Genomic DNA, 24,983 nt, shown 5'->3' with positions numbered 1-24,983 from the left:
AGTAGGTCAGGCTGGTGCAAGTGGGGTGGGTGGGCGAGTAGGTCAGGCTGGTGAGGTGGGTGGGTGGGCAAGTAGGTCAGGCTGGTGGCTAGTGAGGTGGGTGGGTGGGCAAGTAGGTCAGGCTGGTGGCTAGTGGGGTGGGTAAGTAGGTCAGATTGGTGGCTAGTGGGGTGGGTGGGTAAGTAGGTCAGTCTGGTGGAGGGGGGGGTGAGTAGGTCTGACTGGAGGCAAGTGGGGTGTGTGGGTTGTTGGGCAAGTAGGTCAGGATGGTGGCTAGTGGGGTAAGTAGGTCAGGCTGGTGGCTAGTGGGGTGTGTGGGTGAGTAGGTCAGGCTGGTGGCTAGTGGGGTAAGTAGTTCAGGCTGGTGGCTAGTGGGGTGTGTGGGTGAGTAGGTCAGGCTGGTGGCTAGTGGGGTAAGGAGGTCAGGCTAGTGGGGTGGGTGGGTGAGTAGGTCAGGCTGGTGGCTAGTGCGGTAATTAGGTCAGGCTGGTGGGTAGTGTGTGTGTGTTGGGGTGGGGTGGGCGGAGTAAGTAGGTCAGGCTAGTGGCTACTGGGGTGGGTGGGTGAGTAGGTTAGGCTGGTGGCTAGTGGGGTGGGTACATAGATCAGGATGGTGGATTTTGGGGGGGGGGGGGGGTTTGAGTAGGTTGTGCTGGTGAGTGGGTGGGTAGGTAGGTAGGTCCCCCCTCCCTCTCAGATAGCAGGGCAGCAGGTCGCTCCTTTTAGTATGGTATGTAATCCGATCCACGGCTGCTTTCAGACAGGGCGCAGGCCGGGGCACTCATCCCTGCTGCTTGCCAGGATTCCATCTTGCGCCTCAGCCAGCCAGCGGTGCGCACGCGCCAACCACTGCGGGGCGGGTCCACGGCGAGGCGGCCTCCTATTAGCCGGTGGGCGGGGCGGACTCATACCACCCAGTTCACCTATCGCTGCTACAGACTGGGAGAGCGGCTTACTCCACTGTGAGGGAACTTCTGCTTGAAAAGTGTCCCCTGAGTGGCCGCCATTTTCTCGAGGATCGCCGCTGAGGATGAGAAAATACTTTGAATAATGGTGCTGGCCGGGTTTCAAAACAGGTGGGCGGGGTTTCAAAACAGCCGGGCGGCCCGCCCACTTAATTAGTCCTGGGGAGAACACTGTCATTTGTTTTATTGTATTCATTTAAAGTGTAACTGTTGGGCATAAAATCAAAAATCAATTCTTTATTTTTATGTGGTAGACAAGTAATAAGGATCCTAAGCAGGCAATCTAAAAGTTAAAATCACCATTACTTTTCTTGTTGATAAATGATCATTCCCCAGTTTACCTGGCTCTTATTTGCTACACACAAAATTTGGTACACAAAAAGGAAGTTGCAGGGCATGCTGGGTTGTCCTCTACTTCCCCTCAAACTTAACTAATACAGCTTGATTGGCTGAAGCCTCTTTACCTCCTGTTTTCCCCTCCCACGCCTCTGTTCCTCTCTGATTGGCCAATATTTCTCATGCTGAGACAATGCACTTTCTATAGGGAAGGACTGGCAAATCAGACAGAGCCGAGTAAAGGGAGGAAATTACATCAGGATTGCCTTCAAAATAGCCACAGTTAACCACTTAAAGAGAGTCTGAAGCGAGAATAAATCTCGCTTCAGACCTCATAGATAGCAGGGGCATGTGTGCCCCTGCTAAACCGCCGCTATCGCGCCGCTAAACGGGGGTCCCTTCACCCCCAAATCCCCCTCCGTGCAGCGCATCCCCTCTTCCTGGTTGGGGCAGGGCTAACCGCCGCAGCCCTGCCCCACGCACGTCTGTCAGCGTGTATCTCCGCTTCTCCCCCGCCCCTCTGTCTTCCTTCACTGAGAGGGGCGGGGGAGAGGCGGCGATGCGCCGCTGATAGACTCGACTGGAGGCAGGGCTGCAGCCGTTAGCCCTGCCTCCCGGAACGACCAATTCTACGACCAACGATTGCGGGGGTGGGTTTGGGGGTGAAGGGACCCCCGTTTAGCGGCGCGATATCAGCGGTTTAGCAGGGGCACACATGCCCCTGCTAACTATGAGCTCTGAAGCGAGATTTATTCTCGCTTCAGAGTCTCTTTAAGGACCAGGGGATATTCCAGTGATCGGTGCTGCGTGGGCTCTACAGCCCGCAGCACCGATCAGGTATGTGCCAGGGCGATCAGACTTCCCCCCCCCCTTTTTCCCCACTAGGGGGATGTCCTGCTGGGGGGGTCTGATCGCCGCCGGCTATTATTGATTCGCGGGGGGGGGGGGGGGGGCTCCTCAAAGCCTCCCTCCGCAGCGTTTTCTGGCCTCACCTCTGTTCCCTCCCTCTGGTGTCCCCTCTGAGCAGCGCAGGACGGATATCCGTCCTGCGCCTGATAGGATAGGCTTCAGCCTATCAGATGCCGGCGATCCCCGGCCAATCAGAGGCCGGGGATCGCTGATCTACGTCACGGCGCTGCTGCGCAGGACCGCCGTATGATGTGAACAGCGGGGTTTACATTATGCGTGCGAGCCGCGATCGCACGCTGTTCCCGGAGACAGTCTCCGTGAACTGGCATTCCATGCTATACCACTAACGACCCGCCGACGCCTATCGGCGTTAGGCGGTCGTTAAGTGGTTAATATGGGAACTGCTAAGAAGGAGTTTCTCTTTTTTTTTTTTTTTTTTTTTTACTGTAGAAAAATCACTAGAATCAAAACGTGGACAGTGCAATACATGTGTTTATGTAAGCAGAGCAAGTATGTATCTACTTATATATGTGTTTGCTTCTTTCTGAGATAGTATGGCTGACAGCTCCTCTTTAACTACTAGCCGACCACGTCACGCCGATGGGCGTGGCAGCGGCGGCAGCCCCAGGACCGCCTAATGCCTGGGGCTCTGTTTTGCAGGAGATTGCTCGCGCAACTCCTGCTTGGTGGGCAGAGCGGAGCTCCGCCTTCAGTCTCCGAGCGGCAACCGCTGCTCGGGAGACTGTTAGATGGCGAAACCACCGTCTACACAGCTGCGATCTACAGCAGCGCTGTACTGGGGACAATAGTGTGACACGGCTGTCCCCCTGGGGGACTCAGAAGCGATCTGCTATGATAGGCAGACGGGGGGAGGGAAGGTAATTTACATATTAAAAAAAACAAAAATTGTATTTAAAAAAGACACAGCAAATATTTATTTAAAAATAAACAAACAAACAAACCTGGGCGTGATCAGACCCCACCGACAGAGAGCTCAGTTGGTGGGGGGAAAAGGGGGGGGGGGGTAATCACTTGTGTGCTGTGTCATGCGGCCCTGCAGCTTGGCCTTAAAGCTGCAGTGGCCTATTTCACACAGAATGGCCTGGTCTTGGGGGGGGGGCAAAGGCCTGTAGTCCTGAAGAGGTTACGGGGCCATTTGCCAAAGAAAAGGAGTTCCCGATAATTTTTACTGTGGCCACAAATCCACAGCAAAAATTGCAAAGAGAATGTTTGTATAAAACACTCCTGTTGTCCTTCTGTACTGAAACCTATGGCATTCACAGCAATGGAAGTGGGGTGTGCTGTTTGGTGATCTATAATATGGCAATGATGCTGATCGCTGCCTTATATCTCTGACCATTGTTTCTCATTTCCCATAATTGTCACTAATTGCAGCAATCATTATAGCTGATCACACATTTTATAACTATGGCTATTTGCAGTTCTCCAGATAAGTGACATTACTGTTAGAGGTGTGACTACCTTTTTCTAGCGATCGGCAGATCACTAACTTTTATAAACCGTTTATAAAAGCCACTTTTATTAAAATGTTAATCTGCACACGATCATCCATGATGCTACAGCAACTCTGCACCACAAGGGGGAGCACTAAACAGCAAAACAAAACATTTTTTCATCATTTCTTTTCATATTCTATTTAGCCTATTTTGCATGTTCCTGATGCTTTTGTAATAACTTCAGAGGAACAGTTATTACTTTGGAAATTTACATAACTGTGACCTTTAAAAAGCCACAACCTTTTTGAAAAGCAAATATACACATGCTACATATACCATTCTATCATGTGTTTAATTATACAGCACAGCTGTGAATGGAATCTGCTGCACACATGTGTATGTAGGTAAAATGAGTCATTTTAGTCTCTAGTACATTAGAGCACAAAATGTGCCAAATATGTCATCTCTAATTGCTGTGGTCCAGTCAAAGCCACAAGCAGCTGAACAGTTAACAGGCAGGTGATAAATTAGCTGCCAATTTACTATTTGGTAGCTTACATTTTTTATTTGCTAGAAGTTTTGTTTCAGGATGATACCATTTACAACACAGAAGAAAACTAGTACATTTAGGCTAATAAGCCTCCTTCAGACTCAATACCTGTATGCTCCCGAGTCTGAAGTAGGCTTATTAGCCAAAAGCTTTTTCTTTTTCCTTTAAAATAAACCTGTCAGGCTGCATTTCCACTTGTGCGGTGCGAATCGCCGCGGTAAAAATTGTGCGGGTCCATGTGAATTTTCATGCGAATTCGACGATGTATGCGAATTTAACCATGGCAGTGCTGGTGTGCTTTTCTATTGTTTCTGTGCGAATTCGCATGAAAATTCGCATAAAAATTTGCATACCCAAACCTCATGCGAATTTGCTATTAAATACATTGTGTGCGATTCGCATAGCGATATGCGGTATGCGAATTCTGATGGCTCTGCCATGCGAATGTTTTCTGCACAGAAAAACGCAAAGGAATCCTGACAAGTGGAAACAGTCCCATTCACTTGCATTGCTATGCGAATTTGCACGCGGAAAAACGCATGCGAATTCGCGATAGTGGAAATGAGCCCTAAGGGGAAATAAGTGTCCCTGGCAGTACTTACCTCGGGAGTGGGAAGCCTCTGGTTCCTAATGAGGCTTCCCTCTCTCCCTTTGCCAGCCCGATCCAGCGCTGGCAGCATAAGCCGACTACAATATTTACATTTGCACGCCTGTGCAGGCACAGTAGTGGCTCTCCGCTTGGGCTCCAGCGGAAATAGCCGAGCCCGATCGGGTCTGCTCTACTGCGCAGACCCGAACGGCTCGCGCCTGCGTAGTAGAGTGGACATAATCGCGCTCGGCTATTTCTGCCAGAGTGGAGAGGTGCTACTGCGCATGCGCACACTTCCACAAGCGCTGGCAAGGAGGTCTGAAGGGGGTTCTGGTTCTGGATCCCCACTGCTGCGGAGGACAAGGGAAGCCTCTTTAGGATCCAGAATCTTCCCCCTCCTGAGGCAACTACACCCAGGGGTTCTTTTTTTTTCCCCTTACAGGTGTAAGCCAATAAAGGTTCTCACCTCGATTCAAAACTTCTTGCTTTTACTGATGACTAACACAGTAGAATACTCTACTTCTATGTTTTTTAATTGCAGCAGCCATTACCAGAGAAGTGGCCCAGGTCCTGTTTAGTGGGTGTATTTACAGGTCCTTCTCAAAAAATTAGCATATTGTGATAAAGTTCATTGTTTTCTGTAATGTACTGATAAACATTAGACTTTCATATATTTTAGATTCATTACACACAACTGAAGTAGTTCAAGCCTTTTATTGTTTTAATATTGATGATTTTGGCATACAGCTCATGAAAACCCCAAATTCCTATCTCAAAAAATTAGCATATTTCATCCGACCAATAAAAGAAAAGTATTTTTAAAACAAAAAGTCAACCTTCAAATAATTATGTTCAGTTATGCACCCAATACTTGGTCGGGAATCCTGTTGCAGAAAGGACTGCTTCAATGCGGCGTGGCATGGAGGCAATCAGCCTGCTGCACTGCTCAGGTGTTATGGAAGCCCAGGATGCTTCAATAGCGGCCTTAAGCTCATCCAGAGTGTTGGGTCTTGCATCTCTCAACTTTCTCTTCACAATATCCCACAGATTCTCTATGGGGTTCAGGTCAGGAGAGTTGGCAGGCCAATTTAGCACAGTAATACCATGGTCAGTAAACCATTTACCAGTCAGTGGTTTTGGCACTCTGAGCAGGTGCCAGGTCATGCTGAAAAATGAAATCTTTATCTCCATAAAGCTTTTCAGCAGATGTAAGCATGAAGTGCTCCAAAATCTCCTGATAGCTAGCTGCATTGACCCTGCCCTTGATAAAACACAGTGGACCAACACCAGCAGCTGACATGGCACCCCAGACCATCACTGACTGTGGGTACTTGACACTGGACTTCCGGCATTTTGGCATTTCCCTCTCCCCAGTCTTCCTCCAGACTCTGGCACCTTGATTTCCGAATGACATGCAAAAGTTGCTTTCATCCAAAAAAAGTACTTGGACCACTGAGCAACAGTCCAGTGCTGCTTCTCTGTAGCCCAGGTCAGACGCTTCTGCCGCTGTTTCTGGTTCAAAAGTGGCTTGACCTGGGAAATGCGGCACCTGTAGCCCATTTCCTGCACACGCCTGTACACGGTGGCTCTGGATTTTTCTACTCCAGACTCAGTCCACTGCTTCTGCAGGTCCCCCAAGGTCTGGAATCAGTCCTTCTCCACAATCTTCCTCGGGGTCCGGTCATCTCTTCTCGTTGTGCAGCGTTTTCTGCCACACTTTTTCCTTCCCACAGACTTCCCACTGAGGTGCCTTGATACAGCATTCTGGGAACAGCCTATTCGTTCAGAAATTTCTTTCTGTGTCTTACCTTCTTGCTTGAGGGTGTCAATGATGGCCTTCTGGACAGCAGTCAGGTCGGCAGTCTTACCCATGATTGCGGTTTTGAGTAATGAACCAGGCTGGGAGTTTTTAAAAGCCTCAGGAATCTTTTGCAGGTGTTTAGAGTTAATTAGTTGATTCAGATGATTAGGTTAATAGCTCGTTTAGAGAACCTTTTCATGATATGCTAATTTTTTGAGATAGGAATTTTGGGGTTTCATGAGCTGTATGCCAAAATCATCAATATTAAAACAATAAACGGCTTGGACTACTTCAGTTGTGTGTAATGAATCTAAAATATATGAAAATCTAATGTTTATCAGTACATTACAGAAAATAATGAACTTTATCACAATATGCTAATTTTTTGAGAAGGACCTGTAGTTGTATAGCTGTCCTGATGCATCCCAGAAATATCCAAAGTGCTAGATTATCTTGGTCGAGTGCAATATTCCCCTTGTTACCCTGCCCACCAGAAGCCATTCCGTTGTGCATTGTGCCATAGTCCCTCCTCCCTAGTAACAAGCGTTCATGATAGTTTGGTTGGAAATCTACATTGTGTATTGGTGTCTCCTCATCTTGTTGACCTCCTTAGTAGTGATCTGTCTTGGTTGGATGTTCCTTGATGCCTGCTGGTTGCTTTGTGCAGCGTGTAAGTGCTTGCATGTCTCCCTCTACCTGCTCCATAGGGCCAGTGCACACACCAAAAAGCGTTAGCGTAAAAGCAAACACTTAGCGCTTTTTGAAGTGATTTTTGAAGGCGATTCTAGGTATGTGCCTAGCGATTTTCTAAGCATGCGTGCAAGCATGCATGGAGCGTTTTGGTGTAGCTTTTTTATATTTATACCGTATATATTTATATGTGTACATTTATATATGTAGAGCTGGAACTGAACAGCTTCTGTAACAACAATGCTTGAAAAATCACTCTGATCTAGCACTTTTGAGAGCGATTTTCCACTTTCCTTCACTAACATTGAGGCTGAATCGCCTGCAAGACAAGACAAGACAAATAACATTTATATTGCGCTTTTCTCCTTGCGGACTCAAAGCGCCAGAGCAGAGCAGCAGCCACTAGGGCGCGCTCTATTGGCAGTAGCAGTGTAAGGGAGACTTGCCAAAGGTCTCCTACTGAATTAGTGCTGGCTTACTGAACAGGCAGAGCCGAGATTCGAACCCTGGTCTCCTGTGTCAGAGGCAGAGCCCTTAACCATTACACCTTCAGCCAACTGCCTGCAGGACCGGCGTTTAGGAAAAAAGCACATCGCTCTGGTGTGCTCCATCCCATTCAAATACATTAGCCAAGCGCTTTTCAAAGTGCTAACATTTTTAAAATCAGCCAGGAGAAACACAATGGGCTTGATTCACAAAGCGGTGCTAACTGTTAGCACGCCTGTGAAAACACCCTTAGCACGTCTAAACGACCTTTTCGTGCACACAACTTTACGCGCGTAAAACTTTATGTGCGTAAAACTTTACGCACGCACTGCACAGAGCGCAGGGTGCTCCGCACGAAGTGCCCATGAAAGCCTATGGGACTTAGCGCGCGCAAGACTTTGCGCGCAGTACTTTGCGCGCAAAACTTTGTGCGTAGTACTTTGCGCGCGATCTGATTGAGAAAACCTGTGCTAACCTACTTAGCACCCTGGTTAGCGCGCCTAAAGACTTTAGACGTGCTAAGTAGGTTAGCACCGCATAGTGAATCAAGCCCAATGTGTCTGTACAGAAATTGTTCTTTAACTATTTCAGGATCTTTGGTACGCATATCTATGCCCCTGTATAATTCTCATGCGGATCAGGGGCATATATATGCGTACTGTTTACTTACTGCCATGTTCGCGATCCCCACACCGTTTCCCTCACTGTCGCATTCCCCTCCTTTTGTGATCAGGGTATGAGAATCGGCTGTTCCCAACCCCAATTACTGCGCCTGTGACAACATCAAGTAGTGCAAGGTGGTAAATTGTCAATACAACATCAGAGAGATATGAATCATTTGCCTGATCTAAACTGCATATTGTATGTCTACCTATAAAGTGTTACATTGTTTGAGAGGCAGTTAGGGCCGGTTCACACGGGCGGCAGGCAGCGTTGGGGCGGCCAGAAAGTTGCGTCGTCCTTTGACGTCTTGTTCGGTGGCGGCAGTACGGAGATCATCGCGATCGGCGTTTCTCGTCCCCGCAGGGGGACATGGAGCCATGCCAGCTAGCCATCCCTGGACGTTGCATGCGGCTTCTAGGGACGGCCGAAACAATGCGTTAAATCGGGATCAGAACGCCGCGTTTATGCAATCGACGGTAACCGTGCAATGCTAAACGCTCCCATTCACTTGAATGGGAGAGTTTAGCCGATGGGTCCCGAACGCTTGACGGTAGACGCCGCCAAGCGTCCGTTCCGTGTGAACCTGCCCTAAGTGATGTGAATTATTCATTGTTTGCCATAAAATCTTGTAGAACTTGCCATGTAAATATGAACTATAAATACATTGTTTTTTCTATACTGACAGGTGCCCTTTATCTTGGGAGTATTTGTAAATGTTATGCTTTGAAGTTATTTAGTGCACATATGATTGTGTGTTTTGTTTGCAGACCTGTGTGGTTCGTGCATGGGACATGAAAAAGCCACTGCTCTTCTGTCCAGCTATGAATACAGCCATGTGGAATCATCCAATCACAGCACAGCAAATTGAACATCTTTGCAGCTTTGGTTACACTGAGATACCGTGTATTGAGAAGACATTAGTGTGTGGAGACAAAGGTCAGTGATCAGAACTGCATTCCTATGCTTAAGTTTGGCATAAGTGTACACAACGTACATACTTTATTTTTTTCCTAAAATTGTTCTTCATGGTTGTCTCTGCTGAGTTTGCAAAAGTGTCTCAAGACATTGCTGAGGTGGTTGTTAGTGATAGATTGTGGGGATAGAGACACAATAGGTGCATCTGTTAAGAGCATGCCCAGCAGAACATATTATGGTACTGATGTGGGGGGAAGGTGAGTTTTGAGGGCATGTTTAAAGGTATTTAAAGGGACTCCGAGCTCTGAAAAAAAAGGAAAGTTGTACTCACCAGGGGCTTTTTCCAGCCCAGTGCTGGTCGGGAGGTCCCACGCCGGCGTCCTGGCTCCTCTCCTTTTCCCCGCTCCGGAATGGCTGGCAGGCCGCAGCCCGGGCGACACTCTCCCTGCTTCTTCCGCATATGACGCGGATTACGTCACACGCCGGCCGCCTCGCGTCATCACGGCGGCCGGCGTGAAAGTACTGCGCATGCGCGCTTTGTTCGCGCATGCGCAGTACTTTCACGCCGGCCGCCGTGATGATGCGAGGCGGCTGGCGTGTGACGTAATCCGCGTCATATGCGGAAGAAGCAGCCCGACACTCGGGAGAGTGTCGCCCGGGCTGCGGCCTGCCAGCCATTCCGGAGCGGGGAGAAGGAGAGGAGCCAGGACGCCGGCGTGGGACCTCCCGACCAGCACTGGGCTGGAAAAAGCCCCTGGTGAGTACAACTTTCCTTTTTTTTCAGAGCTCGGAGTCCCTTTAAGGATAGGGTGAGCATGATGGCTGGTGGGAGAGAGTTCCAGAGAGTAGGAGCAGCCCTAGTGAAGTAATTACAAAGTATTACTTAACTGTCACAGTTTATCAAGATTATTATCCACATTTCAAAACTTTCCAAAACCATAACCTTCAGATCCTCGGCGTTGGGGCTTGACTAGGACTAAGGATGTGTATTTGTCAGCAGTCATGTTCCCTGTGTTTTTTTTATTGTGTGTCTGTGTAGGTTTATTCTTTTTTTGTTTATGTGACTTTTCCCAATGTAACATTCCGTGTTATACTTATTGCTTGAGGTACATCACATTCAATAAACGCAGCAGTATGACCCTGTGATCTTAACCACTTCCCCTCCTCCGGAACAAGTAGCTACGTCCCTACAAAAACCCATATCTCCTCACAGGGACGTAGCTACTACGTCCCTCCCCTCCTTGCACTCCCGCTCGCACCCCTCGCTTTCGTTAGTGCCGCTGATAGTTAGCCGGGAGATGAATGAATGGGAACGCAGCTCCCATTCATTAATCTCTGTCCCCATATGAATGGTCACAGGCATCAAAGCGTTGCCGCGATCATTTGTTTACACCCGGCAGAAGCCATGCGTGCATTGCTTCCTATTTAGCGTACTATAGGTATACAGTAATAAGTAATGTGTGAGGACATCTTGTAGCCAAATAGTAAAAATACATCTACAAACTTTTTTTTTTTTCTTCATACACAGACTTTTTTTTTTACATTTAAAATTAACCCCTTACCTCCCACACTCCCCAATAGTTATCCCCCCCAAAATTTTTCTTAGGGACTGAACTTTTTTAATTTCTATGTCAAAAGGGTATATTACTGTTATTTTTTGCATTATGGGCTTGTAATTGGGTATAGATGCAAAACTGAAAAAAATGCACCTTTATTTCCCCCAAAAATATTGGTGCCATAAATTGTACTAGGGAAAAATTGTAAACGTTGCAATAACTGGGACAAATGGACAAATAAAATGTGGGGGTTTTAATTATGGTAGCATGTATTATTTTAAAACTAGAATGGCTGAAAACTGAGAAATAATAATTTTTTTCTATTTTTTTTCTTATTTTTCCTATTAAAATGCAGTTAGAATAAAATTATTCTTAGCAAAAAGTAACCCCCACAGAAAACGTAATTGGTGTCGAAAAAAACATATAGATTGTTTCCTTGTGATAAGTAGTAATAAAGTTATAGGCAAATTAATGGAAGAAGAGCTGACAGGTGAAAATTGCTCTGGGTTTTTAAGGCGAAAAACCCTTGGAGGTGAAGTGGTTAAAGAACCTCATGGTATGTGTGACACTAGATGATTGGGTTATATGGAAGCACTGTTTGCATGGTTAGTTGCCTTGGTAATGTTGCCATAATCAAAATGACAATTCCTGAGGTTAGGTGGTGGTTTGAAGCCAGAAAAGGGGGCTCTGGAAAGATTTATTTTACAAACTCATCCTCTGTTATAAAGGGCTGTAGTTCTTAAGTAATGTTACACACCTAGTCATGGACTGTAGGCATTTATGTGCATACTGCAGAAGATACCAGGTGGTCTGGCTGTATATAAATTAGTAGCAGAGGAGTTGCATACCATTCCTGAGATGCTGGACCAATATAACATATTTGTTTGTGTTTGTTTGGCAATCTTTGCTGGGCACTGTAGAGTAAGGCACTCACAGAATTCACAGCATAGTCCAATCTTAACTTGATTGATGGCTGGAATGTGTTAAATAGTCAGTCAATTTTTTACACTGTTTTCTCCTGCAGTCAGCATAATAAAAATATTCTCTATGTGGTAGTGGTAAAAAAAAAAAAGCTGTTATTGCTGTAAAGTATTGACAAATCTCTCCTATAAGCCATTAACAGGTTTGCATGCTGTGGCGCCTTTTTGCTTCTTGCATAGCTCTCCCCACGAGCTGGCGCTAGATGCCATTATGGAAAGTGAAGTAATTATGGCTTAGGATAAAATGAATGAGCTTTTTTTCATAGCCTCCCTGTATTTTGGTTCGGAAAAGATTTTAACAATTTGTGACATGCCTCAACCTCATCTGTGTGGCACACATTACAGAACAGAAATTTCACTTCCATTGTAACAAGCAGTGCATTTGGTGGTAATTGTTTAATGTTTATGTAATCTTCTGTATGGAAGTAGCAGAATGCCTGACTTCAGAACCTTTTCTACTATGCCAGATATGTGTTCTATACAGGGCTGTGGAGTCGGAGTCTAAGCAATTTTTGGGTACCTGGAGTCGGAGTTGTGGTTACATAGATCAGCTGAATTGGATGATTTTTGTACCCACTCCATAGCCCTGCAAGGGCCGTGGAGTCTCAGTCAAGGAGTCAGAGAAGTTGGAGTCGGATGATTTTTGTACTGACTCCACAGCCCTGGTTCTGTAGTATTTTTTTCCCCTATTAAAGTTTATTATAAAAAAAAAATCTGTGAAAACATGCAAACGTGAGAAAATAGCCCACACAGGTTTGTAAAACAGTTCTGTACAACCACACATAAATCAGTAAAATGTACACATCAAGATAAGATAGCAGGTATAATATGGCATTAATAACAACTAAATAATAATAATAAATAACTTTTTCCATATGTGAATCAATGTAGTAGGTGTACAGATCTCAAAGAATCTGAAATAATTAACGCCATGTATATAACGCATTCGATCGGTTGGTTCTGTAGTATTTATACCTCATAAGATATGACTTTCCTATCGCATGTATTTTTGGCAGCCTGTTTCCAGTTTGTGGATCCTCTAGCTCTGCCTTATTGTCTTTTGAATATACAGTGCTGCCCATAATTATTCATACCCCTGGCAAAATTTGACTTAAAGTTACTTTTATTCAACCAGCAAGTCATTTTTTTTTTACCGAAAATTACATACTGTAGGTGTGTCCCAAAAGATAAGACGATGTACACAAGGCATGCGGTAATTGTGGGGAAAAAAAACATTTCTCAGCTTTTATTTACATTGAGCAAAATGTGTCAGTCTAAAATTATTCATACCCTTCTCAATAATCAATAGAAAAGCCTTTATTGGCTATTACAGCAATCAAATGCTTCCTATAATTGCAGACCAGCTTTTTGCATGTCTCCACAGGTATTTTTGCCCATTCATCTTTAGCAATGAGCTTCAAATCTTTCAGATTGGAGGGTCTTCTTGCCATCACCCTGATCTTTAGCTCCCTCCACAGATTCTCAATCGTATTCAAGTCACGACTCTGGCTGGGCCACTCCAAAACATTAATGTTGTTGTCTGCTAACCATTTCTTCACCACTTTTGCTGTGTGTTTTGGGTCATTGTCATGCTAAAATGTCCACTGTTGCCCAAGGCCAAGTTTCTCTGCAGACTGCCTGATGTTGTCGTTGAGAATACTCATGTATTGCTCTTTTTTTCATGGTGCCGTTTACTGTGATTAGGTTCCCTGGTCCATTGGCTTAAAAACACCAAAAGCATTAGGTTCCCCACCAACATATTTGACAATGGGGATGGTGTTCTTTGGCTTGAAGGCTTCTCCTTTTTTTACGCCAAATGAAGGAAACATCATTGTGACCAAACAATGCAATTTGACCATAACACAGAAGACTAGAAGTCTTCTTCTTTGTCCAGATGAGCATTTGCAAAGGTCAAGCAAGCTTTTGTGTTCCTTATCTGGAGAAGTGGCGTCTTCTTTGGTCTGCATCCGTGGAACCCTGGGTCAGAATAGCCGTGGATTGTCTGCCTTGAGACATTGCCCCAGCAGAGCCCAGATTCACCAGGACGGCCTTAGTGGTGACCCTTGGATTCTTTTTCACCTCTCTCACTAACCTCCTGGCCAGCACAGGTGTCACTTTTGGCTTCTGACCACGTCCTATGAGATTTTCCACAGTGCGGAAAATCTTGTAGTTTTTAATAATACTTTGCACTGTAGCCATTGGAACTTGAAAACATTTAGAAATGGCCTTGTAGCCCTTTCGTGACTTGTGAGCAGCCACAATGCGCAGCCGCAGGTCCTCACTGAGCTCCTTTGTCTTAGGCATGACTGTCCACAAACCAACTGCAGAGAGCTGCTGTTTTTTACCTGTTGAGTTGATTAAAACAGCTGTTCCCAATTAATCAGGCTAATTAGGATGTTTTAGAACATCTTGGATTATTTGGAATGGTATAGAACTTTGGATTTTCCCACAGACTGTGGTAGTTTGTGAAGGGTATGAATAGATTTGGACTGGACACTTTTTGCTCAAATGTAAATAAAAGCTGATAATTAATTTTTCCACAATAATGCCTCTTGTACATCATCTTATTATCTTTTTGTAGGCACCTATGTAGTTTTCCGTCAAATAAAAGTAACTTTAAGTCAAAATTTGCCAGGAGTTTGAATAATTATGGGCTGCACTGTAGGTGGCCTTCTACAGTTAATGAGATGCTTTAACCATTTAGAGTAGGCAGCCATTCATAACCTGAAATAAACACCACAAACATTGCTAATTCTGGGACGTGCTTATAAACAGGACTGACAGCCACACCCAGATCAGGCATCGGACTCAACCAAACACACATAGACAGACAGTCCAGGCTACAGCACTCCCGGGCCCATATGCAATTCACTTTTTCTCCTTAGTTTTCTCCAAGTTGATATTTTCACACCTTGTTAATAAAATGCCTTTTAAACCCCCAGCAAGCAAGAAAATGCTCAAAATAATTTCAGTACCTTTCGTACTACTTTTGGTACTTTTTCTATTGTGAAATTATGAAAAATGGTTTTAAAGAGAAAATAAAAAATTATCATTTTAAGAGAAAACGGCAGGAAAAAAGTGAATTGCATATGGGCCCCTGTCTCTAATCAGCATTAAAACCACAAGTCATATCAAACTAGAATGGCATGTGTTTGTGTTTTAAATAAACTGATGGAGACCAATTGCTTATCCATTATAATGTATTATAAAAATATTACAACACATATATGAATTACAAAAGAATCCCCCCATATATTGCACCAAACCCGTATAAAACATGGTACACTAATTGTCCATTGAAGCTGCCTATGACTAGAGACTGGTCCCTAGCCACAAGTGGGACAAATGGGATTACTGACTACTGCCTTTCCACCATAGCAGCTTGGATGCTTTTTATTGGTTAAATTACTGTATCAATAGCACTTTGAACTTTAGCCTTTGTACAAATTGTTTCCCGTTCCCTTGTACTAACAAGCTGCCTAATTTCTGCCCAAACATAACCTGAGGATAATTTCCACCCAAAAACAACCAAATTATGGATTTCCACCAAAATAGCGGAAGTCCGCCAAACCACAGAAATCCAGACAAATGCAGTTACTGGCTGCCATTTTACCATAGCAGCGCTGCAGGACCAGATGACATTTCACCATAGCAGCCCTACAGAACCAAGTGACATTTCACCATAGCAGTCCTACAAAACCAAGTGACATTTCACCATAGCAGTCCTACAGAACCAGGTGACATTTCACCATAGCATCCCTACAGAACCAGGTGACATTTCACCATAGCAGCCCTACAGCACCAAATGACATTTCACCATAGCAGCCCTACAGAACCAGGTGACATTTCACCATAGCAGCCCCACAGAACCAGGTGACATTTCACCATAGCAGCCCTACAGAACCAAATGACATTTCACCATAGCATCCCTACAGAACCAGGTGACATTTCACCATAGCATCCCTACAGAACCAGGTGACATTTCACCATAGCATCCCTACAGAACCAGGTGACATTTCACCATAGCATCCCTACAGAACCAGGTGACATTTCACCATAGCATCCCTACAGAACCAGGTGACATTTCACCATAGCATCCCTACAGAAGCAGGTGACATTTCACCATAGCATCCCTACAGAACCAGGTGACATTTCACCATAGCAGCCCTACAGAACCAGGTGACATTTCACCATAGCATCCTTACAGAACCAGGTGACATTTCACCATAACATCCTTACAGAACCAGGTGACATTTTACCATAGCATCCCTACAGAACCAGGTGACATTTCACCATAGCAGCCCTAAAGAACCAAATGACATTTCACCATAGCAGCCCTACAGAACCAAATGACATTTCACCATAGCATCCCTACAGAACCAGGTGACATTTCACCATAGCATCCCTACAGAACCAGGTGACATTTCACCATAGCATCCCTACAGAACCAGGTGACATTTCACCATAGCAGCCCTACAGAACCAAACGACATTTCACCATAGCATCCCTACAGAACCAAATGACATTTCACCATAGCATCCCTACAGAACCAGGTGACATTTCACCATAGCATCCCTACAGAACCAGGGGACATTTCACCATAGCAGCCCTACAGAACCAGGTGACATTTCACCATAGCATCCCTACAGAACCAAACGACATTTCACCATAGCATCCCTACAGAACCAGGTGATATTTCACCATAGCAGCCCTACAGAATCAGGTGACATTTCACCATAGCAGCCCTACAGAATCAGGTGACATTTCACCATAGCAGCCCTACAGAACCAGGTGACATTTCACCATAGCAGCCCTACAGAACCAGGTGACATTTCACCATAGCAGCCCTACAGAACCAGGTGACATTTCACCATAGCATCCCTACAGAACCAGGTGACATTTCACCATAGCAGCCCTACAGAACCAAATGACATTTCACCATAGCAGCCCTACAGAACCAAATGACATTTCACCATAGCAGCCCTACAGAACCAAATGACATTTCACCATAGCAGCCCTACAGAACCAGGTGATATTTCACCATAGCAGCCCTACAGAACCAGGTGACATTTCACCATAGCAGCCCTACAGAACCAGGTGACATTTCACCATAGCATCCCTACAGAACCAGGTGATATTTCACCATAGCAGCCCTACAGAACCAGGTGACATTTCACCATAGCATCCCTACAGAACCAGGTGACACTTCACCATAGCAGCCCTACAGAACCAGGTGACATTTCACCATAGCAGCCCTACAGAACCAGGTGATATTTCACCATAGCAGCCCTACAGAATCAGGTGACATTTCACCATAGCAGCCCTACAGAATCAGGTGAGACCTGTTAATTTGGTTTTGAGCCACATTTGAACATACTGTGAGCGCTGTTTTTGTTATCATTGATCTGTTTCTAGTGGAATTCTACAAGTTGCACCATTGTTACATATCCTGCCTGATCACTCCTAACCTAGTGATACACTGACCCTAATATAAAGAGGCTTTCCTCGCTGTTTTATGGTCCCCCATTGCAGAGCACAGGCACTCCAGAGTTTACCGACAAGGGCTTGTCAGTAATCTGCAGCACAAGTGAGCACAGCAGCCGCTGCATAGTAAGCCGGAGCCACTTGTGCAGTATCGGCTCTGTCCTACTACGCAGAAGCAGCCAAGCTTGTGCCAGAAGAGGAGCGTGAGCTCAATCAGCTGGAGAGTCAGCGAGTGGCAATGTGGGACCAGAGGACAGGGAGCGAGAAACCTCACTAGGATCCAAAGGCTTCCCTTTCCTCAGATAAGTATGTATTTCTTTAAACATGCTACTGTATTCCATCTTCATGTGCCTAATACACCTGTGCCTTTGAAGGGAACCTTAAGTTTCTTCCTGCTCACCATAGCATAGTTGATGAGGTCCCTCGCTGTCCTCCCAGCCCACTACATTCCGCTGCTGTGCCCCTCTGAAAGCTGTCTGACTGAGCCCTGTTGCAGGCTACAGCGCATGTACGGCCCCAGTCTTAATGGCGCACCCGTAGCCAGGAGCATTCTGCACATGCGAAGTTTGTAAATCGTCCATGGGAGTGCAATTAAAGCCAAGGCCATGCATGAGCAGTAGCCTGTGACAGGGCTCAGTTAGACAGCTTTCAGAGGGGCACAGCAGCAGAACACGGAGGATTGGGGGAGACAGTGAGGGACCTAATGGACTACAGGACTGGAAGAAGCCCCAGGTAAATTAAACTGAATGCCTTTGGGTCACTTATGGTTCCCTTTAATGATTATAAGAGACAGGAATTGCTGCAGCCTGATGAGGACATCCTGGAAGTGTCTGTATTTGTTTAATAAATATACCATCATCAAGCCAGTAGACAAAGGGCTTGCTGTAATGGTAATGCTGGGAATACACGTTTCGTTTTTGCCTTAGTTTTAGCCTTCGATTCGTTCGGTAAACGAATCGAGTGTTGAAAACGTATGTGAAAATAGTCATAATCTCATTATAGTTTCGATTAATAGACCCCAAAAACGAACGACTAGTGATCGAAACATGTTTGATATTATCTCTCTTTATCCATCTAATCGAGCCATTGGTAGGCTTGATGGCTGTTCAGATCGATTATATATTCGTTTATGCCGTCCGTCCCTGTACTACATTTCGTTTCTTTGCAGCCTTCGATCATTGGAAAAACGAAACCATCAGAATCGAAAAAAAAAAAACGAAACCGTGGGTGGTGATATTAACCGTACGGTCGATTATTTCGGGATCGAAAAGGACAAAAGGCACAATCGAAACGAAGGTTTAAACGAAGGCAAAAACGAAACGTGTATTCCCAGCATTATGGACACCAACAAAAGTAGCAGTTTAAACAAACACCTATGGGCAGCACCAGTTCAATTAAGTAAAGCTCATAACATGATTGCTAATCAGTTATTTTGTGTGTGCAGAAAAGGATTCCAAACAATCAATCGAATAACAGCAAAGGTGAATCCTGAAGGACCGCACCACACAACCAATTATATAAGTGATTAATGAGCTTTATTGAGCAAAAGTTGTACAAAAATATTAAAAACAATTAAAACAATAAATCCCAGGTTGACACAATGTATAAAAGCCAGCCCAACCCTTCACTCACAACCACAATAGTAAATAATTAGCAACGGAGATGAGAAAGTGACATGTGCAAATTGTATGTGCGAGGCACTCCTGGAAGAGAATGAACCTGCGCAGAGTAGTGCAATAGTACCGGGCATGCCCGATAGAAGCTGCTGGATGCGGCGAATCGCGAAGGCACATCTCCCAGGCTGACGCAGCCCTTCCTCCTCCAGTTCCTAACCTTGGTGAGTCTTCCCTTTGGTGCACTTGCTGTTTGGTCCAGCGGACCTCCCACATTTTTCACTTCTGGTTGTCGTTCTCTTTATTCTTTACACATTGCGGTTATTTCCTCATTCTTGGGGTCTTTTGCTTTACTGTTTTACTGCCAAATTTTTATGCACTATTGCACTTCTCTGCGCAGGTTCATTCCCTTCCAGGAGTGCCTCGCACATACAATTTGCACATGTCACTTTCTCATCTCCGTTGCTAATTATTTACTATTGTGGTTGTGAGTGAAGGGTTGGGCTATAACAATTATGCATTCAAGCCTTGATTGTCCACTTTTTTAGCCACTGGCTTTTATACATTGTGTCAACCTGGGATTTATTGTTTTAATTGTTTTTAATATTTTTGTACAACTTTTGCTCAATAAAGCTCATTAATCACTTATATAATTGGTTGTGTGGTGCGGTCCTTCAGGATTCACCTTTGTTGTTATTCGATGGACACCAACAAATCTAATCAAAAAGTTAAAAAAAAAATGGCAGATAACACCAGGGTCAGAATAGCCGTGAACTAATCATCTCACCGACACGGACATGTCTGTAGGTGTGTCAGGAGGTGGTGTAGCTACAAACCTCGGGGCCTTGATGCCTCAGTATAGGCAGGTCAGGAATAGGTACCTCAGTATAGATAGCCCGGATTAGATGCCTCAGTATATATAGCCAGGGATAGATACATCAGTAGATATTCAGGAATAGGTACCTCAGTATAGATAGTCAGGAATAGGTACCTCAGTATAGATAGCCAGGAATAGGTACCTCAGTATAGATAGCCAGGAATAGGTACCTCAGTATAGATAGCCAGGAATAGGTACCTCAGTATAGATAGCCAGGAATAGGTACCTCAGTATAGATAGCCAGGAATAGGTACCTCAGTATAGATAGCCAGGAATAGGTACCTCAGTATAGATGGCCAGGAATAGGTACCTCAGTATAGATGGCCAGGAATAGGTACCTCAGTATAGATAGCCAGGAATAGGTACCTCAGTATAGATAGCCAGGAATAGGTACCTCAGTATAGATAGCCAGGAATAGGTACCTCAGTATAGATAGCCAGGGATAGATGCCTCAGTATAGATAGCCAGGGATAGATGCCTCAGTATAGATAGCCAGGAATAGGTACCTCAGTATAGATAGCCAGGAATAGGTACCTCAGTATAGATAGCCAGGAATAGGTACCTCAGTATAGATAGCCAGGAATAGGTACCTCAGTATAGATAGCCAGGAATAGGTACCTCAGTATAGATAGCCAGGAATAGGTACCTCAGTATAGATAGCCAGGAATAGGTACCTCAGTATAGATAGCCAGGAATAGGTACCTCAGTATAGATAGCCAGGAATAGGTACCTCAGTATAGATAGCCAGGAATAGATACCTCAGTATAGATAGCCAGGGATTGATGCCTCAGTATAGATAGCCAGGAATAGGTACCTCAGTATAGATAGCCAGGGATTGATGCCTCAGTATAGATAGCCAGGAATAGGTACCTCAGTATAGATAGCCAGGGATTGATGCCTCAGTATAGATAGCCAGGAATAGGTACCTCGGTATAGATAGCCAGGAATAGGTACCTCGGTATAGATAGACAGGAATAGGTACCTCGGTATAGATAGACAGGAATAGGTACCTCGGTATAGATAGACAGGAATAGGTACCTCGGTATAGATAGACAGGAATAGGTACCTCGGTATAGATAGACAGGAATAGGTACCTCGGTATAGATAGACAGGAATAGGTACCTCGGTATAGATAGCTAGGATTAGATGATTGAGTATAGATAGTCAGGAATAGGTACTTCAGTATAGGTAGTCAGGATAGCCAGGCGGACGGGGGACAAAGCAGCAGAACCAGCAGCAGCTCAGCAGTCATCATATACTCACTTGCCATGATCCACGTGCTGCAGCTACAAACCTTTTCCTGTTCTTGTGTTCCATCTCTCAGTAAGAGCACCCCCTATAGGGCACTCTTACTGTGAGATGGAACACCAGAACAGGAAGAAGTTTGTAGCTGCAGCACTTGGATCGTGGCGAAGTGAGTATCTGAATCCCTTAGCGGCAGCAAGTGGGGAGGACGAGAAGCTAGTGTTGGGCGAACACCTGGATGTTCGGGTTCGAGTCCGTTCGCCGAACATGGGCCAGATGTTCGGCATGTTCGGCCCGAACCCCGAACTCCCCGAACATCCCGCTTTTGGGGGCCCTATGGGGTCGCAGGCATAAGGGGGGAGCATGCCCCGGTCGCGGGGGGGGGGGTAATACCCCGCACCCCCTCCGCTAGCGCTCCCCCCTCTGCCCGCTTCCCCATACAAAAATTTTCCGTAAAGTTCAATAGTACCTTCAGTGGCTGGCCTGGCTGGCACTATGGTGTGAGTGAGGAGGAGGAGGAGTCCGAGTAGGACGCGTTGAGGCCGGGCAGCGAGCGGTTCAGCGGTAGTACCCTTGTGGTACTTCCGCCCTTTCTCTGACCTCACGTCCTCTGCATACGAGGGTACGCGTCATCACGTAGAGGACGTGAGGTCAGAGAAAGGGCGGAAGTACCACAAGGGTACTACCGCTGAACCGCCCGCTGCCCGGCCTCAACGCGTCCTACTCGGACTCCTCCTCCTCCTCACTCACACCACAGTGCAAGCCAGGCCAGCCACTGAAGGTATTATTGAACTTTACGGAAAATTTTTGTATGGGGAAGCGGGCAGAGGGGGGAGCGCTAGCAGGGGGTGGGGGGAATTTCCCCCCCCCCCCCCCCGCGACCGGGGCATGCTCCCCCCTTATGCCTGCGACCCCATAGGGGGGCAGTATTCGGCCGAACAGGGCCCCTGTTCGGCTGGGCATTGAGCTGTTCGGGCGAACCCGAACTAAAAAGGCCGAACACCATGAGGTGTTCGGCCGAACTCGAACATCACCCGCACAGGGTGATGTTCTGCAGAACCCGAACAGTGGCGAACACTGTTCGCCCAACACTACGAGCAGCCCAGTCGCACAGGCGACTTCTGCTACTGTGGCCCCTAGTGTCGGGGATGGCATGTTGATGTATAGAGTGCCCTCCAGGTGTTGCATTACTTGGCAATATCTGCCCTGTGTCTTGAGGCATCACCATTCACAATAAGATCCAAATCCTCTATTTTGGTAGCTTTAGAATGTATTGTAAACTGTTGTAGACAGATGACCTTCATATCATCTCGGAGCCATGCATTTAAAAATATTTTGAATGAGGCAGTCATCATAGCTTAATGGAGGAGCAGAGAGGAGGATAGGGGAGTATTTAGGTATGAAGATGGAAAGAGGAACAGGAACTGTGGAGCTATTTAAAGGCAAGAGCTTCCTGTGATGAGCATTTCTCGCTTGATTTGAGCAGTAAGCCCAGGAAATGCAACCTTCTATGAGCTGGCGACTATAAGAATGAATGCTGTAGTGTGGCTCTACATTGATTGAGATTCTGAAATTGTTTTTCACAAGATTTCACAATGGTAGTTTTGGCTGCCAGCACAGAAGAACAGAGAGCGTTGCAGGATGTAAGCAGGAAGCACAAGTTATAATGCTTTGAAAACCACTAACAGTACTGCCAACAATGTATTAAATAATAGTGCTACACTGCAGAGAAGACACAGCTAGTGGTGACCCATACATGCTTCTCCCACGTGTCTGCTGTGCTCCTGCTACCAGCATTCCTGTGTGATTTATAGCACGGCTAGAAGTTGGGCAAGACTGCCATATTTTAACATGTCAGACATATTTTAAGCTGAGAGGCCAATCTTGGGAATCTTGTTGTTTCAGATATGCACAAGGAAACATGCAAAGAATGATAACCCTTTGGACTTACATACTTACAAATATTGTCAGTTAGTTTAGCACTGTGCTATAGAACTATAAATCATTCCTTATTCCTTGTTAGAATTAACATTTCGCAGCATTATATGTTAACCACTTTGGCACCAAGCTATGTGAAACCTTTTGTGTTTGTTTACGGTAGTTTCTGAGTTGAGCTGAGCAGCGGGGAGAGGGGGGGGGGGGAATAACATGATGTGATTATCCAATAAGCGTGGTCCTGAAGTCGTTCAATAATGATTACAAAGACAGGCATCCAAAGAGATGATCGGAGGTGAGCACTATGACTTAAGGAACTAATTAATTTATTCATTTGCAAAGAAAAAGGAACGTATACCGTATATGTTACGGCCAGAACCCAAAGCCTGACCACTTTAGGTTCTGACCTGCCAATATGTGGAGTGGCCGGCTACTGCGGCCAATGTTCAAAACATATTATTTTCCACTTACTTTTTTCAAGCTTTGGCCAACCAGAACGGCAGGTGATGAGCTGCTTTTTTTTTTGCAGGTGGCACTTGTAGTCGCCTGTCTCTCTCCCTCCCTGCTGTGTGCAGGTGGTATTTCCGTGAGCTTTTATTGCAGCCTGTATAACCGGTATTAGCTGCCGTTGCACAGGCTGCAATGAAAGCTGTAGACACGACACACACACACCAGGGAAGGAGAGAATGCAGACATAGGCTGCCCTGTATATTTCCTCCCTGCAGACAGATGTAAAAGTACACAGGGGGGTAAGGGGCAGGGGAAGGAGGCGGGTAAAGGAGATGATGCCAAAGCTGTTTACTCCTCTGTCGCTGCACTCCACTTGGCCGGCCAGCTCTTGTCAGATCGCATTCTGGTCAGTCAAAGTCCAAAATAAGTAAGTAATTCTTGAATTGGCTGCATCAAAATGGAAACTTCGCATCAGCCATTACGTGGCCGGCCACATCCCGAAGTGACCAACTTTGAGATGTGGCTGTAACATATATAAGAAACGCCAATTTAGTACTTAAATACTGTATTCAGAACTAAAGAATCGCTCCACAGTCCTTATAAGTTTTCTAAACTGGAGTCTGAATGTAGTGGGAGAACATGCAGTTGCCTCTGTGCAAATCATGTCCATCTCTAAATTGTGTAAACTTTGGTTTTAACCCTGGAAAAAATGACAGGGCTTATTTATAGAACCGTGATAAGCAAGTAAAACGTGTGAAAGCTTGTGAAGCTGGATTATGCAACCAGTTTTTCTTGGCTCCGTCCCATAATTCTTAGCTACCCTGTTAATTCTAAATCCCACATGCTCACCATTCTGCACAGCCTCTTATTCTGTGATGTACAGCTAAGGTGAATCTTTTGCATTCCACAGGTCTTGGAGCCATGGCAGAAGTTGACACCATCGTTGACAAAGTCAGAGAAGTCTTGTCCAAGTACCTGCTTCAGTGACGACGTCCATAATGATTTGTGCAGCCTTGCCAATTATGACCTACTTTCCTGGCAGTCTGCCAGACAAAATGGGGTTAATAAAGCTATGAGTGGTTTTATACATGATTTATGACTGCAATTATATAATCTTAAAATAAACAGAGGATCAGGAAGGATTGTTTGACAGCCTGGAGGCAGCCTTGTAGCCGAGACTGTTAGCGCTGTATAGTCTCAGCCAGCACGGATCTCCTTAAGTTTATATGTGTCTTCTTTGTGATCACTCCTATTTGGTTTGTCGTATCCATAAAATAATGAGGCAATAATAACTGCAGCAGGAAATGTGTGTTTGAACTTGATGATAATTTTCCTCATCCATGTCTTGAAGAGGGAAAAAAATGGTTTTGTAATGTGCTAAATGTAAAGTCAACAATATTTGGCTGTATATATATAGCTGGATTTGGAATAAAATGTGTGGTTTATTTTGAGGAACGTCTACAAAAATGCTTGTTGGGGAAA

The 24,983-nt window shown here is 45.4% G+C and overlaps 1 protein-coding gene across 4 annotated transcripts in view; it reads left to right on the top strand.

Moving 5' to 3' along the window:
• PPCDC (phosphopantothenoylcysteine decarboxylase) overlaps positions 1 to 24,586 on the top strand; it is a 46,386-nt gene extending 21,800 nt beyond the window's left edge. For all 4 annotated transcript variants that reach the window (XM_068272561.1, XM_068272559.1, XM_068272562.1 and 1 more), the window contains 2 exons: positions 9,214 to 9,382; positions 24,412 to 24,586. In XM_068272561.1, the coding sequence (XP_068128662.1) occupies positions 9,214 to 9,382; positions 24,412 to 24,488 (246 nt within the window). In that variant the 3' untranslated portion in view covers positions 24,489 to 24,586. The remainder of the gene's footprint in view (positions 1 to 9,213; positions 9,383 to 24,411) is intronic.
• The last annotated feature ends 397 nt before the right edge of the window (positions 24,587 to 24,983 follow it).

The sequence above is a fragment of the Hyperolius riggenbachi genome, chromosome 3 (assembly GCF_040937935.1).
Source record: "Hyperolius riggenbachi isolate aHypRig1 chromosome 3, aHypRig1.pri, whole genome shotgun sequence".
NCBI classification, from domain to species: domain Eukaryota; kingdom Metazoa; phylum Chordata; class Amphibia; order Anura; family Hyperoliidae; genus Hyperolius; species Hyperolius riggenbachi.
The sequence above is the reverse complement of the archived record's forward strand: the minus strand, read 5'-3'. Positions and strand labels throughout refer to the sequence as shown.